The 17,487-nt window shown below is 32.8% G+C and overlaps 1 protein-coding gene across 4 annotated transcripts; it reads left to right on the top strand.

The window, feature by feature from the left end:
• Window positions 1–1,285: 1,285 nt before the first annotated feature.
• On the top strand, window positions 1,286–15,562 carry fbxo15 (F-box protein 15). 4 transcript variants are annotated; one of them, XM_087309374.1, is made up of 10 exons: window positions 1,286–1,652; window positions 1,746–1,835; window positions 1,948–2,052; window positions 2,879–3,115; window positions 10,244–10,444; window positions 10,530–10,653; window positions 11,952–12,031; window positions 12,610–12,755; window positions 14,685–14,809; window positions 14,895–15,562. In XM_087309374.1, exons 1-10 carry the CDS (start codon window positions 1,576–1,578, stop codon window positions 15,162–15,164), a joined length of 1,455 nt encoding a protein of 484 aa, XP_087165500.1. In that variant the 5' UTR covers window positions 1,286–1,575; the 3' UTR covers window positions 15,165–15,562. The 4 variants fall into 4 exon arrangements, 2 of the variants coding, with proteins under 2 accessions (XP_087165500.1, XP_087165501.1); XM_087309375.1 differs by having other exon boundaries at window positions 1,749–1,835; XR_015524857.1 differs by lacking the exon at window positions 11,952–12,031.
• The last annotated feature ends 1,925 nt before the right edge of the window (window positions 15,563–17,487 follow it).

A 17,487-nucleotide genomic window follows, 5' to 3' on the forward strand; every position in this document is an offset into this window, starting at 1 on the left:
ATGTTTTATTGTTAAGTCTTCAAACTTTTTTTTTGCAAGGACCTTTATTGTGATATGTCCATATTTGTGATAAATACAATATATATATATATATATATATATATATATATATATATATATATATATATATATATATATATATATATATATATATATATATATATATATATATATATATATATATATATATACGTATACAAATTTATTGTTTTTATACAAAATATTTGATTTATTTATTTGCATTTCATTTGCTGTAAAAAAAAAAAGTTCTCCCCCCCCCCCCCCAAAATAACTAAATAATTGTATTGCATAAGTAGTAAGTAGTTGTAACAAAAAGCATATGTAATGTTTTTTTTTTTTTTTTTTTTTTTTTTTTGTGTGTGTGTGTGTTGTTTCATAGCCCATTTTGTAGATTCTGTTTATTAGATCAGTGATACCCAACTATTTTATCACCCCGGACTGGTCAACCCTTGAAAATGGGTTGGGGGTCTGGTTTTATGTAGATTGCTAGGCGTTTTCTTAGAGGATATTACATTGCTGTGACTCTAATACAAGTTTTATTTATGGAGAAAATTAAAAAGCACTTTATATTTTTGGTGCTCTGTGTTTGACTGAAGTAGTCTACCAAACTGTGTATTCCATCAGTGCAGAGGAGGGCTTTGGGTGCTTGAGCACCTGCCCTTTTTTCTCTTGAAGCGAAAGTGCCCCCTCAAAATTAAAGTGCCTCTACCCCCAAGCTGGTACCGGTCCGCGGCCTGGGAGTTGGGAACCACTGCTTCAGATTAGGCCAAGAGTTGCAAAAGTTTGGTTGACTAACCTATATTGATCATGACGATAATGAATAAAGAAAGTTATTTAGCAAAAAAAAAAAAATCATTTTAGTAAGTTGTTGTGTAGATAAAAGAGCCGATGCCAATAACCACTTAACATATACTTTTTTGAATATCTGGATGTATGCGTGAATGTTTTTGCTTGATTATTACTCGTCAAGTTTTGTGGCACATCTTGTTCATTTGTTCATTCATCTTGTAATATATATTTTATTATTTTTTTAATGCCAACATAGCTTATATTTCACAACTATTAATATTTAAGAAAATTACGTTTTGTAATTGTTTTGCTTAATTAAAGTTATTATGTTTTACTGATTTAAATTATCGCAACTAAAAGAAAAAAACCTGTTCAAATTGCACCAAGCTACTACACTCGCATATAGATTTCAGGGTGTTTGTGTAACTTCTTTTCTGCTCCGGGTCTGCTGAGGGCAGTATTTCTCCAAATAGTTACTCACAACACCTGACGGTAGAAGAAAGTTGTAGCAACAGCGCTTTTGTTGTGTTTTCATTGGAATGGCATGCTATTATATAACTATATGCTGTACTGGACATTGCGCTGCTTAGTGTTACAGACTGTACTCATTAAAACAGAGCAGACGCGGTAAGATGTGTCGCGCGATTAAAGTGCCTGGCACCTCGGACACTCGCGCTCTTCACTGGTTACCTTGACAGCGAGAGCCAGACCGAACACATAACAAATTAAGAGGCACTTAAACACGTTTCACAAGAGATACAAATTATGTCCTCGCTATCCGTGAAGACCCGCAGGGAAGATGTTGGGAAGCCCTTAGTTATTAAACCAAAAGCCATGTCCAGGTTGTGTGTTTGCACATATGCTTCTGTAACGTTACAACAAAGCTAGCGAAAATGGTTTGAATGATGTCATGATCTTTTGATTTTTTTATTCAGCAGACACAGGCCTACGGCTTCACAACACTTTCCAGTCTACAAAAAGACATCTAAATGTACAGGAAAACATAATAGAAACTCCCTGGACAGGTGAATCTCCTGCTTGAATCATATTCATTTTGTTTTATTTATTATATATACATATTACTATCTGTCTATTTGTCTGTCTGTCTAATGTTTTATGTTATTTGACTTCAAATAGGATGCCACCAGAGATCATTCTCAAGATTCTGTTATACTTGGATGCTGGTTCTCTTTTCTGCATTAGTTTTGTCAACAAGCTCTTCCATGATCTATCCAACAGCAAGTGAGTTTACATTACATTTGGTAGATGCATTTTTTTTCACAGAGACTAACGAATGAGAACCATAGCAGTAATCAAACCAACAGAAAAACAAAATCTAAGTGAACATTTAGGCTACATTTACTCATTTGTCAGACGCTTTTATCCAAAGTGACTTACAAGTGAGGATAAAAGAAGCAATTCAAATCATCAGAGAGAAGCAGTATAAAGAAGCTATCATAAGTCTGCTAAATATATTTTAAAGCTTGTAAATAATTTCTTGTTAATCTAATGCTGAGTACAAATTGTCTATAGTTTTATAGCTAGACCATGTGATTGCTTTTTCAGGGAAACAAATAGAGTAGAAAATACTAGAGGGATATTTTGTCTCATTTATAAAGATCAAAGAAAATGATATATTATGGAAAAAAAAAGTTTTTTTAATTAAAATATATATTATGCAAAAAAAGATAAAATAAAGATAATGTTAGAGGACCAGAGGAAGTTTTAGAAAAGAGATTAGAACGTCTAGATTTGATGGTAAAATAAGTGTTAAAAAGAGAAAAAGTTTTTTTTATTTTTTTAATTGACACTATTTGGTAATGCATGAAGACTCAAGACAACAGAGATAAATTATCATAATCAACAAAATAGCAATAATATGTAAGTGGTAAAACTAGTTGATCTAGTCCATGAGATAAAAAAAACAACATTTATAGAATAGAACACAACATAATATACAAATAAACAGACAATGTTGATGTAAAAGCTGCATCTTCATGCTTTCTGTGTATTTCAAAGTTCATAGATCTTTCAAAACCACATTTAACTTGTCCTAATATCCCTGCAGTGCTCTGTGGTATCAGTTTTATACCCGTGAACTCATCAAAAAGAAGCAAGGCTGCCAAAAAGTCCAGGCGACACATGGTCGACATAGTGTTGAAGTTGTACAGGAGAAGCCAAAGGGATACTGGAGAAATGCTTTCTTCAAAGAAATCACAGGATTGAATACGAACAAGTGGAGCAAAAAACTTCAGCGCATCAACCCCTATTCAGGACTACCGTGTCATACAGAGGAAGTTCTAAGGTTTGAGATTTTTTTTTTTGGTTTTGTTTATTTGATGATTATTTACAAATGTTCATTTTAAATGATAGGACTTTAAAGAAACAATGATTTTAAGATGTATATTACATTATGGTGATCAATTTTATTTAATTTTAAGAAAACATAATGAAACTGAGACCTTTTTCTGAACCTTTTGTCATTGGCTCAATTTGTAGACTCAATGGCTATCACAGACTTTCTTTTTTTGCTTTGACAGAATTCACTTTATTAATTTTTTTCCACTATTTTTATTAAGTAGTTCTAAGATTGTCAAACAGTTGCAGAGAGATTCTCTGGAGTCAGAATATCAAAAATTAGTTGATGTTTTGACTCACAGTAGTGATGGGATGTGAAAAAGCTATAAGTGGGTGTTTACATATAATTTTTTTTTAGCAAAAGTGACCCACTCCATAATGTTTTGTATATTTAAAAAAAAAAAAAATGTCACACTCAAATTATGTAACTGACTTTGGGAGTGCTACAGCAAGACAGACAAACCACACACACAAAAACAAATAAACGTATTAATAAGAACATTAACATATCTTAAAAACATTGCTGCCATCAGTCAATGAAATTTGAACCTCTCTCTACAAAGTTGACGGGGTCAATTGGAACGAATATCTCAGTAGTTTTTTTTTTTTTTTATAATTTGAAAAAGCCATGCTCAGTCATTACAAACCTTGGTGCTTTTAAGTACACTTTAATATCAACTCAAACTTACAGCATTTATTATTTACCTTGAACCAAATTTCTGACATACTGAAATCTCTGTTATCATGGTCTGCTCATATCAAGAGCACAGTGCTGTGCAATTACAATGTAGTCTTTGCGATTAGATAATTACTCTAAACCATAAAATTCATATTGCATTCTCATGGATCCTTAGAACAATATAGCAGTTGTGTAACATTACAAATATTCAGATATTAGGGAAAATGTAATATATTTATATCTGAATATCGACACTCGTTGCTTGTTAGTCAGGGTTAAACTGCATAAGTGTTTGTATATTTCCATTTATTGATTCATTAGGATTAACCCCTTGGTGTTTTTAAGGGGTCCCACAATATATCACAATCGCATAGAATACACAAAATAAAACACAAATTATATAACTTCCATAAACCATCAACCAAACAAAACATTAACAGATTAGGAAGTAATATATACATAGTGCAAAAATGTACAGATCTGTGAGTCAAATCACCACGTAAACAACATCATCCTCAGGAAAAAACAAGTACAGTTCAAAGTCAAATATGACAGCAAAGTTTGCTTAAACACCTTAAATGATGCAATTGATCAAATGTTTGCAAGTATATTATTTTCCAATCTATTGGACCCTTAAACATAAGCTTATTTACCTATATATATATATATATATATATATATATATATATATATATATATATATATATATATATATATATATCTTTAAATAGGAACAAAAAATAAATCTGAACAGAATGTCTAACTTAATAATTTAAGGGGTAAAAATACAAAAATATTGTTGTAAATAATAAATATACTTAATAAATACATTTAAATATAAATTGTAGCCAGTGAATGTCATCACAAATATATTTCAGCTCCACATGTAAACACATCAACCTGCTTTCTGTCAGCCTATTTACATGTAACGTGTTCTCACTTTTAATACATTTCACATTTTATAATTTATAGGCCATGAATGGCAGATGATTTAGGTGACACATAGAAAAACCCTTAAAACAAATAGCCACTTATTAGTTGGTGTGGTATTAGAAGGAGTAATTTCCACAGTGTAATGTAATAATCTTAAGTAATACATCTTGAGTATTTTTAGAAGGGCTACTTTTTACTCATACTTTGAGTAGTATTTAGAACAAGAGGAATATCCAGCGTTATGGACGTGACGTTTGCAGAAAAACTCGAAATATAAATTTATATAGAAAAGTATATGTTAACATTATATTGAAACTTCTGTGCATATTTTCTAGAACAACTGACCACAGGTTCAGAAAAATATTAATCTTTAAACATGTTTTGTACTTTAAATGAGGAAAATAAACATACGCTATGGATGTGACCAAAACAGAAATTCTGTGAATTAAACTGCACAACCCAAGAGAAATATTAATAAACAAAAAGATGAGAGATTGCTAGAAGATGAGATAAGAGATATTTTTGCATTTATAAGGAAAAACTGTTGTTATAGATGTGATATCTCTTCGTTATGGATGTGACAGATGTGAAATTGCCACTGATAGGACTTTGGTAAATCAAATATAATAGTTTGCAAACATTGATAGATATGTTTTTAAGTATTTCTTAAGTACTGTAAAATACTTGATTACAGAAACTTAGAAATTAGTTCCATATTTTGGTGAAAACGTTGGTGATTTTTTTTTTTTCATGGCATGGTTGACATTTGCATGGAATTGCTCACAAATTATTTTGGTCTACTTGCACTGCATTCATTGTCAAGTAATGATACCTTTATTTAAGAATGCTTTTTTAGTTCTCTTTACATCACTGAACATTATTGACATTGTTTCATGTACTCGTCAGTCATGAAACCACCTTTCATTCTTATCTGGCACTTGGTTAACTGTAAATAAATGCTGGGTTTTACATAATTTATTTGTGTTGGGACAACATGAAGAAATTAAGTTAACTTTATTAGTTTTTAAAAAATAAAGTGAAATAAAAATAAAGCAACTATGTTGTCGCAAAATTTTGTTTGCTGATTTAAATAAGTAGTTTTGAATTTTTTTGATTGTATTATTTTGGGAATATGTGTCTTCATATAAACATGAGCAAACTACCATCTTTTTTTTCTCTCTCCTTTACTACACTCGTACATTCAGTAATGCACAAGAAGACTTTGTAGTCAAAATAACATCTTTGTTGTGACCCATTTGATCTGTTGAAGATGGCATATTCTCTGTCAAATATATGCCAGGGTGTGTTTTTCCCTCCTGCAGTGTCTAGGCTTATTAAAGGTGAGTGTGAGAGTCAGCGTCTTAGATTTGCTCTGTGCTCCTGGGCGATGAGATACGGAAACATGCTTGATGATCTGCAGGCCGCGGCGTGCTGTTGTCTTAACCTCTGATTAGAGCTGCCGGGCCACTCAATTTTTCGACTCAAAGAGCGTGTGGCATACAGGGCGAATGAAAATAATTGTGGTCCCCTCAGAAGGCTGGGTGAATTGTAGAAATAAATTGCTTGGCCCCTACCTCTTGCCCAGACAAATCCCCATAGGTTCCCCAGTTACAAAGACACCTGAGGATGAGATTTACTTCGGTAATAATCATCTCCACTGACTTTCAGACACAAACAACAGCTATTAATCTCTATGGGAGTCTGCTTGTAGCTCGGCTTACAGCTTTAATTGATATCATATGGTGCCACTGCCTGCACAAGATGCATCAAATTAGGTATTTCCCCATACTAATGCCCAGCTTCTTTCTGAATTAATTTGAACATAACCTTTATAGCTTGAGTCTTAGCAAAGCATGCACTTCACTGCTCTTAATCAGAGCAGTGGGGTTAATAACAGTAGCTGCACAGATAATAAATTATGAATTAATAAATTATTGTTCACTCTGTATTTTAGTACTGTTTAGGTATGAAACGGAGGGAAAAAAGGAAACCCTTTATTCTTCAACCTTTGTTAAATGCATTTGGTTTGTTTTCTAGTTAAACTGAACATACTAAATACAAGTTAAACTCACTCACTCACTCACTCACTCTTTTTCATTGGTCACACTGGTCTAACTATGTAAGGATGTTTTTATCTATTTATTATCTTGCATATTAAAGGGATTGGTCACTCGAAAATGAAATTTATGTCATCATTTACTCTGCATTTACTTGTTCCAAACCTGTGACTTTCTTTTGTTTATTGAACATATTAATATTTTGAAGAAAGCTGAAAACCTGTAACCATTGACCATCCTTAATTTTTTTTCCCCTACTATGGAATTTGATGGGTGTCAGGAACAGCATTCTTCAAAATATCTTATTTTGTGTTGAAAAGCAAATTAAACTTATAAAAGATTTGGAATCACTTGATGGTGAGTAAATGATAAGTTATTTTTCATTTTAGAGTCAGCAATCTCTTTAACTTTATTTCAAGCATTATATTACTCTAAGCTTAAAGCTTTAACAAAAAAATAAATAAATAATAAAAAAACTAAATAAATAAACTTTATTCAGAATTAAGTGTCTAAGAACAATGTTTTTTTTTTCCTGTCTGGATATTCCAGCATTTCATTGCAGCAATGTCCATGCATTTATTTTTTTGCAGGGTTATTATTTGAAGTTAATTCACATGAAAGTTAGGACTGTCATGGTAAGGAATTTTGTTGTGCGATATATTGTCACAGAAATTGTTGTGATAAGCGATATTATTGTCATTTTGAGATCATTTTATGCCACAAATTATGTAATGATTATATAACAGCATAATGATAAAAATAGCCACAAACACTTATCCTTCTTAAGGTTATTTAGATTCTATAATTTGATGTTAAAGAGTAAATGTCCTATTATATGTACTATTAAAAACCCTCTACTGCATGCATTATGATAGATCTATAAAAAATACCGTTTTTCTTTTCTTAGAATGGCTTAACTTGAAGTTCTGTAAAAGAAAAAGGTACTCTTTAAGGTACTTTATGAAATGTTGCCATATGGCAACAACATCCAATAGTGGAACTAACTTAGAAATTTAAAATGTGGAACTTTTCTTATAATGAATAATTTCGTTGTTTGTTTTGATTTAATTGGTGTTGCAGTATAACCTTTAACACATAACTTATAAATGACACCTTATTTATTCTTTCCAGCAACTGATCAATGTTTCCTCTAGAATTTTTTTCCAGCTGCGGCGTCAGGTCTTTTACACAAATCTACCAGCTACCTATGGCGTTATTTCAATGACAAATGGAGAAATGTCGTGAGTACAGTATTACAAGTCGAGATCGCATTTATATAATCAAGCACACAAATATCTTTGCTTGTGTGCCATTTTCGTCTGCTCGTGCACAAAACATTTTGCACGCAATCAAATATACGCTGCTCAAGCGCAGATCTTCTTGTGCGCTCTCAAATAAACACTGCAGAAGTGGGATTTAATGCGTTTATGTAACAAGTATGTCTCCAACATTTATAAGATTTGCTAGGAATATTTATGAATTTCTCCAATAGACCTACCGAGCGGCATTAATGCGTCCTGAAGTAAAGTGAAACGGCAATAATCTCCAAGATAGAGTAATTGTATGCAGAACCACAGACCTTTATCTATAAATAAATTATAATTATGTAAACTGTGTTCATCTTAACTGAAAGCTACGTCGTGTTAGCTGGCCTCACGCATCACACACCAGTCAGTCAGTATGTCACCTTAAAGGATTAAACAAATAACGCACAGCACTACTACGTTTACAGAAAAGTTTGTGCAGTTATAATGCACTTACTTTTTAATGCATTTTGATGCGATTTTAACCTGCTATAAAAAAATAATAATAAAAAAATTAATAAAAAAATGACTGAATGTTGAATGAGAGGCTGTAATGTAGCTGTGGCAAGATGAATTTTGGTGTGGCGCCTCGCCATGGCAAAATGAATGTAACCACTTTCATTTATTCCATTCTTTTTTGCTGAAAATTATTGAAAACAAGCATAGTATTGTATTATCATGTAAATAACAGACAGTGAATAATAATATATTTTCCCAGTAAATATTATAACAAATAAATAACAAGTCTAGTATTTCCAGATTCATCAGAATAATGTAGCTCCTAGCTAATAATGTTTATATATTATATTATATACGCCTGTCTTACAGTATACGCCTCTCAGCTAACTTGAACTGTCACCATCACTGCTCTTATCAAATGTCCAATCTGCATCATTCTCATGGTCACTAAATCTCATCTCATCCTCACTTTCATCTGCAAGAAGAGCCAGTTCTGTCCTTTTCTTTTTTACTTAGCATAGAACATGGTGGTGCTCGCTAATACTCTGTTCCCTGTATTCTTATCTATTCAGAAGTAGTATCGCCATTAAAATTTGATTTTATCCATAATTCAAATGCCATTAACATACAAGTAATCAACATTATATTACTATCATTCATGTTGCTATTGTTACAACTTAAAACATCACAGCTGACTTTGCTAGCTGGCTAACCCATTGCAGTGCTGCACGTTCCACAATTCCACAGTGTTGCCATTTGGCAACACACACAATTAATTGAATTACAAAAAATAAATTGCTAAAAAAAATAAATAAATTGTGAATATGTCATCATAACTTATTGGAGGTGATGTTTCAGATTTTTTTTGTGGATCTGACATAAGTTGATCCTTTGTTTTTACTGACATTTTATTTTGCATTTAGCAACTACTCACAATAAACGGCAGCCTATCAGAATTCACACCATAAAAACATGTCATGTCATGTGACTTAACCAAAGCACATCATTGGCTACACTAAGGTTTTTTCTTTCCAACAAAAAAGCTGGATGTTGGTCTTAAAGAAACAGTGGCAGGGAAATGAACATAAATATCATGTTGTCAGTCATATGGCAACACCATGTGGTAGAGGGTTACATGTCCTATTTGGAAAATGTCCAATTATAAACTGTGACACCAGTGAGGTAGAACATAAATGTCATTGTAAAATGGCTTTAACTTGTAAATTAATATTGCAATGGCAAAAATCATTGAGGTCATCTACAAATATTGCACGATAAGTCGATATATTGATGACAGGCCTATTTAAAGTATATTTCTTTACAAGATAATCAAATATAATTGATAATAAATTAGTTAAAAGGGCATATAGTAAAAAAAAATATTTTGATTTGATTGATTCATTAATTGATTGATTGATTCATTCTTGTTTACAGAATCTACATCATAAAGGTATCATTGCAAAATATTACTATATAATTCAAACATTACTCCCACTTGCCTAAACTCTTATCTTATTCATTTTTGTACGTTGACGTTTTATCATCGCGCTCCCCACTTGGTCTTTCTCCTCAAAAAGGCTCTGGCCTTAACTAATCTGAATGTGGAGGTGTCAGATGGGCTTTGTGTCATGTGTGTCTGGCAGGAGTCTGTGCGTTTCATGGCAGATCACAGTGACTGATGGGAGAGGACGGCGCAGCACCTTTGAGCAGTCTCATGCCTCCTTCAGCAGCACGGCTGGGTTTGTGTTTTGGGGCGCTGTCAACTGGCCTCCCTTCAACCACATCACCTCTGTTGAGCTTCACGGTGTGGCGCTGGTGCCCCTCGATTGTCCTGCTGCCTACAGGTGTGTGGTAGTTGCCTGCTTTAAAACTTTACTTCTGCCTTCATGAGTTGGTCTGATGTAATTGATTCAGTTTTATGTCTTTCAGGCCGGGATGGAAATCTGTTATGGCCATGGTAAAGGTTCAAGGTGAATGCAGTGAGCTGTTTGTTTCGGACAAGGTTATCAAGATGGTGTATGTTGGACAAGGCATAACTTTTGGACTCTGGAAGGTATTAAAAAAAAAAAAAACAGCATTTGTTTGATTTTGTTTTTTGGGAAAAAATTTTATGTGATATTTTATGTTTATTTATAAACTAACTTCACAGGGTTATGGTTGATAACGGCTTTTCCCACATTAGTTGTCACATGATTTACCAATCAGAAAAATCCAAACACATAATAAATAGCCAGAATTTCTTACCTTAGTCATCTTTGTCTTGAAGAATCCTCCAATCTATCCCTACTTCTCCACTCTTTTCTAGATTAATCCAGGATAGGATGGCACGTGGCTTAGTGGTTAGCCCCGTTGTACTTAGACATGCGTTATAAATGAATTGAATAAACCAAAGGCTAAGGGAATTTCAGTACTAGGCATTCAATGGCAGTTTATTCCTCCATGGCAACTCCTATAATCAAGGAATAAGACGAATGCATGAATTTGTGGGTTCTCTCGAGACCCACCTGAGCTCAGATTCCCCCCTCTCCCGGCGAAATGATAGTGAGTCCCGAGCTCAAGGAACTTCTGAACTCAGGGCTCTCTCCTGGGATAGCATGTCAAACATGCTTGTTTTCAATCATCAGCTAAGTGTGAACTACTGAATATGTATTTGTTTTATTTGTTGCAGTATGTCTTATTTACCTTTTTGGTGGCGTTTTTGTGTGTGTGTGTGTGTGTGTGTGTGTGTGTGTGTGTGTGTGTGTGTGTGTGTGTGTGTGTGTGTGTGTGTGTGTGTGTGTGTGTGTGTGTGTGTGTGTGTGTGTGTGTGTGTGTGTGTGTGTTTTATTTATGTCTGTTTTGATTATGCGTGACTAAAATACTTTAAAAAGCAAAACAAATATATATTTTTTTCTACTTCAAATATACACAATTGTAAACGTTTTTCATAAAATATTTTCCCCAAAAATATCTGTATAAACATGCAGTATGCATATTTCTGTATTGGTAGTGCAATGAAGTGAAGATAGATAAATAAATACATTTTATATAGAATTTTTCCCTATTTTACTTCAATTTACTTATTTGTTATTTATAATTTATATGAATTGAGAATATCAAACTTTTGTTTAAATATAACCACTAATATGCACATTTTATATAAAGGTTGTAATATATAAAGCATTTCAGATTTATTAAGCTTGTTTATATTTTAAAACTTTTTGCCAATATTTATAAAGTATTTCAATTGATATGATTTGCTTTTATTTTGTCAAGACATAGTTTCATTGTGTGATTTGATTTTTGAAATTAACTTTGATTTTGAGTTATGATATAATAACTATAATAACAGTTCCTTGTGTTTCTGTACAGGACCAATTGCAAATTGCTTTTGTCATTGTGAACTTGCACAATCACTTACTTGTGCAAAGAAGTCTTCACTCATCCATTAGGTATTCTTATATTTTCTCTTGTCTTGTATGTCCTCTAGTATATATATATATATATATATATATATATATAAAAAAAAAAATTAAGACAATTTTTTTCTTTAGCCATATTTAAAAGGTTTGGTAACCCTGAAATTAATATTAGAAAAGAAAAATTTACTCACCCTTCACTTGTTCCAAATCTGCCAGGGTTATTTCTTCTGTTGAACACAACATAATATATTTTGAACCTCTTTCTTCCCATATGAATGTCAAAAGCATAAACAATTTATAATTTATTTTATAGTTTTTTTTTTTGTTTTTTTTTTTAACAACTGCGGTTCACCTTATCTGTTCTTTCTCTCTGTATTTATTTATTTTTTTTTTATGTAACTCAGAGCCTAAATGTCAGATAAGCAGTGCTGTCAGTGTAATTTTATGGTCTAATAACTCCATCTTCTGGTACAGTTGAAAACTGTGCCAAGCTCTGACTCATCAGCTGTTAAGCTGTCTTTTTTGCTGCCATACTTCACTATGCTTCTTGGTGTCAAATAAGTAAATTGACTGATTTGTAGTCAACAATCTCTTTCTCTGCTTTACAGTTCACATAGAGAAGCCAGAGTCAGGGCTTTGTTTGATGACGTGGATTCAGAGTTTGGTCTTCATGGATACACTGCTTACATTGAACTACACAACACAGCCAGAGTCCTCATGTCTGACCGCTTTTCACAACTCTTCTGCAGGAGAGGTAAATACAGGATTAGATTTATAGGAAATCTTATATAAACACATGCTTAAACCATAGGCCATAGCTACATTATTATTATTATTATTTTTTTTTTGCTAAGATACCTTAACAGCCGATGGTGCTTGATACTCAACAGTAGATGGCACTAGATTCTCAAAAATGCATCATTAGTGTCTTCAAGTTAGCAAAATTCAGCTGTTTATACCCTTGAAGTGTAGTTACATGTATTGGCATCTGAATGTAAAATGGTATTATTTAAATTTTATTAAATGTATGAAAGCACTGTGGTATCATTAGTGATCTGAATGTGGTCTCATCAAATACCCCCCACATTAATACATTTCTTAGAATAAATGTATTAGTTTTATCTTATTTACTCACCCTCAAGTGGTTCTATTTATTTTTGAATCTATTGACAATCATAGTAAAAAAGAAAATATGGATGTCAGTGGTTACTGATTTCCAACATTCTATTAAAATATATATTTTTTGTATTCAAAAAAGAAAGAAGCTGAAACAAGTCTGTGACCAATAAAGGGTGACTTAATGTTAAAAAAAATGTTTACTTTGAAATATCTCTTTAAATAATCAAATAATTTAAAATTAAGCATAAAGTAAACATAAAAAATAATCAGAAATGTTTTTGATCAACCAACTGTCATCACAGGAATGTATGAACAAATAAGTAAATATTATCATTTTTTTTTTAATATTTCTAAAATAGAAAGCAATCATTTCAAATTGCATTGATATTTTATATATTTTCAGTATTACCAAATAATTTACTATTTTATAATAATATATAATAAAAGTACAAACATAGTAATACTTAAATTTAAATGGCCAATAAAACACAAACTAATATAAACCAGGTATAAATTTGTTTTTAGGTAATGTGCTATTGGATGGATTAAAAATGGACAATTTAGAAACCGCCAGTAGTTAATCTGCATTAATCACCATTTTAATCAGGCTTGCTTGTCTAGTTGGGCAAGTAAAATCACTTGCCTGCTTGTTCCAAACAACTATTATTTTGAAGCCCTGAATTCACTGTACAGTATATGTACAATGCTGAGAATATATGAGTACAACCCTCACAGATTCATCCTTTCATTTTCTTTTCGGCTTAGTCCCTTTATTTATGTGGGGTCGCCACAGTAGAATAAACCACCAATTTATCCAACATGTTTTACGCAGTGGATGCTCTTCCAGCTGCAACCTATCACAGGGAAACATCCATACACTCTCATTCACACACATACACTACTACAATTTAGCTTGCCCAATTCACCTATACCACATGTTTTTGGACTTGTGGGGGAAACGTGAGCACCTGCAGGAAACCCACGTGAACACCATCTGACCCAGCTGGGGCTCGAACCTTTGTGACCTTCTTGTTGGTGATTGTGCTACCCACTGCACCACCGTGCTGCCCTCCTCTTTACAGATCTCTCTTTTTAATTATTGTTTTCTATAAGAGGCTATAAAATATTATATTTATGCATATATTTTAGTTTAGTTAGTAGCGAGCCAAATCTGAAGCTTATCTAACAAAATAATTTAAAATAATTGTCCAAAAAGTAAGTACATCCAAATTTTTATTTTAGAAAAAAAAAATATTAAATGGAAATTTACGACAAATAAAGACAATCAAGAAATATATCAAATTTAGTTTAAATCAGCAATACTTCACTTGAATTTAAATGTATTATCTTTCTATTTCTAAAGATGTTTGGTGAATAAATATTTTTAAGACAAATACATCTGTTTAATAAATCTGTTTTTTTCGAACGCACCAACATATATTACTTTTATTCACTGAGAAATGGATAAAAACATTCCTTTTTGAAATGGCCGTACTCAGTTATCTCTCTAATATTTTTGGTAATTTTTCGGTATTTTCATAATACCTCCTTGTTTTCTGTCCAGACCATATTTCTGGTGGTTTTCTTCCATTGAAACTGATTGGTGAAAATAACAGATGCCCAAGTGCTCATCTGCTTAGTGATGTCAGCTTGCCTTGGAAAACTGAGGCTTTACATGGATTTATCAAGGTACATCACAACTCTTTGATGACTTTATTTCACCACTTAGGTAAATTTTTTTATTAATATTTGATCGACTATTTCTCATCTCCAGGACTGCTGCATGATCAGCCTCACTGTATGGGACGAAGCCAAACAGCCTTTTTGGTGTGTCAGCGCTCCTGTTGTCATTACGAAAGTCAATCAGGACACGGTATCATATGGTTTTGATGGTGCAAGTTTTTCCATCCTCTACCAAGACTCAGAGGGGAGGGTGGAGATGAGGCTGAAGCAGATGGAGTATAAGGAACAGTATTTTGTGGTTAATCTAGTGATTTACATTTCTGTTGCCAAAGTGAATAAGCACTTTGGGAGAGATTACTGAAGACTTTTTAATGTATTAGACACTTAAATCCACATTTTCACATAGCATTATGTTTTAATCACAGGTCAATCTGTCACAGAGATGAGGGATTGCCATGTCCCAATTTACTTATAAGTTGTATATAACAAAAAATAAAGTCAGGTTTTCCCACTCTTAGCCAAAAGTCCAATTTCCGGACTTTTCCTTGATAAAAAGCTGAATTTCTATAACCTATTATGAGCAATGGACAGACAAACAGCATAATATTTTATTTATTTATTTTTTTTATCGCAAGTTGTCATGTCGTCTTAAGCATAAAACAAAGCTGGACTAAAAGTTAGATTGAATTGTTTCATCTAATTTGATGGCCAGGTTGATCTATCCAGTCTATAACATTAATAAAACATTAATGATTTTGAGATGTTAGAAGTAATATATGACTTAATACCTGTTGTGGAGGCTAAAACTATTTTTGACTCGGTACATATTTAGCTATTTTAAATTTTGTTCAGTTATTATGATACCTATTCTACCTATTCTAGGATATATATATATAAATATATGTGTGTGTGTGTGTGTGTGTGTGTGTGTGTGTGTGTGTGTGTGTGTGTGTGTGTGTGTGTGTGTGTGTGTGTGTATGTATTGTAATAAGCTTGGTAACTTTTTAGCAACAGTTTATACCAGGTTTTGTTCTGATAATCATTGTAAGCATCAGAACTCAGTAAGCTTCAGGGACCACAAGATTATAGGCAAAACACATGGAACATAGTGCTAAAAAGGTTAAAGAGAATGTATAGTACATTTTCATAAATTAAATGAAATGGCAAAAAAATAAAAATAAATAAATAAATAAATAAAAAATTCTCTGATATTCCATGACTTAAACAACAATTCTCTGACTTTCAATGTCTGTAATATACCTTTTAAAATTCTGTGATATTTCAGAAATTCCTTGAATTTTGGGAACCCTTTAAAGTTGACCTGACATGATCTGTATTTCTACAGCTGTAGAACCTTCAGTAAAATAAATAAGTAATTGAATATGTAATAAGATCAAACAAGATGGGCATGGATGGTCATTTAAGATAAATAGGCTGTAAACTCCCTCCCTAATCTGCTTGACTAAACATGGATCCAAAAAATTAGATGTTTACTAACTAATTAATTACTATTGTATACAGGATAGTTTCATATAAAATCACTTTTGTTGAGTTAATTTAATGTGGACACCAAATGGAACACCTTGTTTTTAAACAGCATAGTTTAGCAGCAGTTTCAAGCTAAAAGGCCTCTAATCTGCTTGTCGAAATCCATCAACAAAATAACAAGGAGCCCGTTTTTTGTTTTGAAAATTAGTGGATAAAGGGATACCAAAAACCAACAATGGATGCCTGATAAAGATATTTTTTATTATCATTATTATTATTAAAATTATTATTTTTACAGGAGTAATGTCCCTGAGTATTTGATATGTTTGACATTTTTAATATTTTGCATACGCGGACAATTCTGTATCGGTTCAGTAATAATCATAACTGGTTATTATGTACTGACGTCATTTATCTCCTATGCGCTCTGTCGCGAGAGAGGTGATCGCGAGTATTTACAACACTCAGGCAACTCAGGGCCGGCCCGTGGCATAGGCACCATAGGCATATGCTAAGGGCGCTGTACATCCAGGGGGGCGCCAGAAAGGTTCAGTTGGTTTTGTTTTCGATTTTCCTGACACACATTCAGTTATAGACGGCATTAACTCAAAAAACTCTTACCCTAAAAAGATCTAAAGTGTGTTTCCTACAAAAAGACAAAGCTGGTTATGTTTCACAGCTGTCTTTCTTTTTTTTTCGCTCGACATTATGATGACCACTGCTCCGTTTAAGCTCTCGCAATATGTGTTTAGCTGGGAGAGCTCGCGCTGAGAGGAGTGTGTGTGTGTGTGTGTGTTTGTTTGTTTGGTGCTGTCTGTGTTTGTGTATGTGTTTGAATGAGAGACAGTGTGGTGCTGTGTGTCTGTGTGTTTATACAGACAGCTTGTTATAGCCTCCCCCTAAAATATAACACTGTATATAGAAAGTATCGTCAATGCACCGTGATGCACCGAGATATCAAATTGAAGCGAATCGAAGGCATGATAATCGTAACCGAACCGTGAGACCAGTATAGGTTCACACCTCTAATGATTGCGATTATGATTACGATTTTTTTATGATTACGACTTTAACTACACTATGACTATGATTTGATCATGATGTTTATTTAGTGTAGTGTTGTCGATAATATAGCCCTGTAAATATCTTCAGTGAAGAACAAAAGCTGTTGGCATCATACTGCCAATCTTTTTATA

This window comes from Danio rerio, chromosome 24 (genome assembly GCF_052040795.2).
Source record: "Danio rerio strain M-AB ecotype USA chromosome 24, GRCz13ab, whole genome shotgun sequence".
In the NCBI taxonomy this organism is placed as follows: domain Eukaryota; kingdom Metazoa; phylum Chordata; class Actinopteri; order Cypriniformes; family Danionidae; genus Danio; species Danio rerio.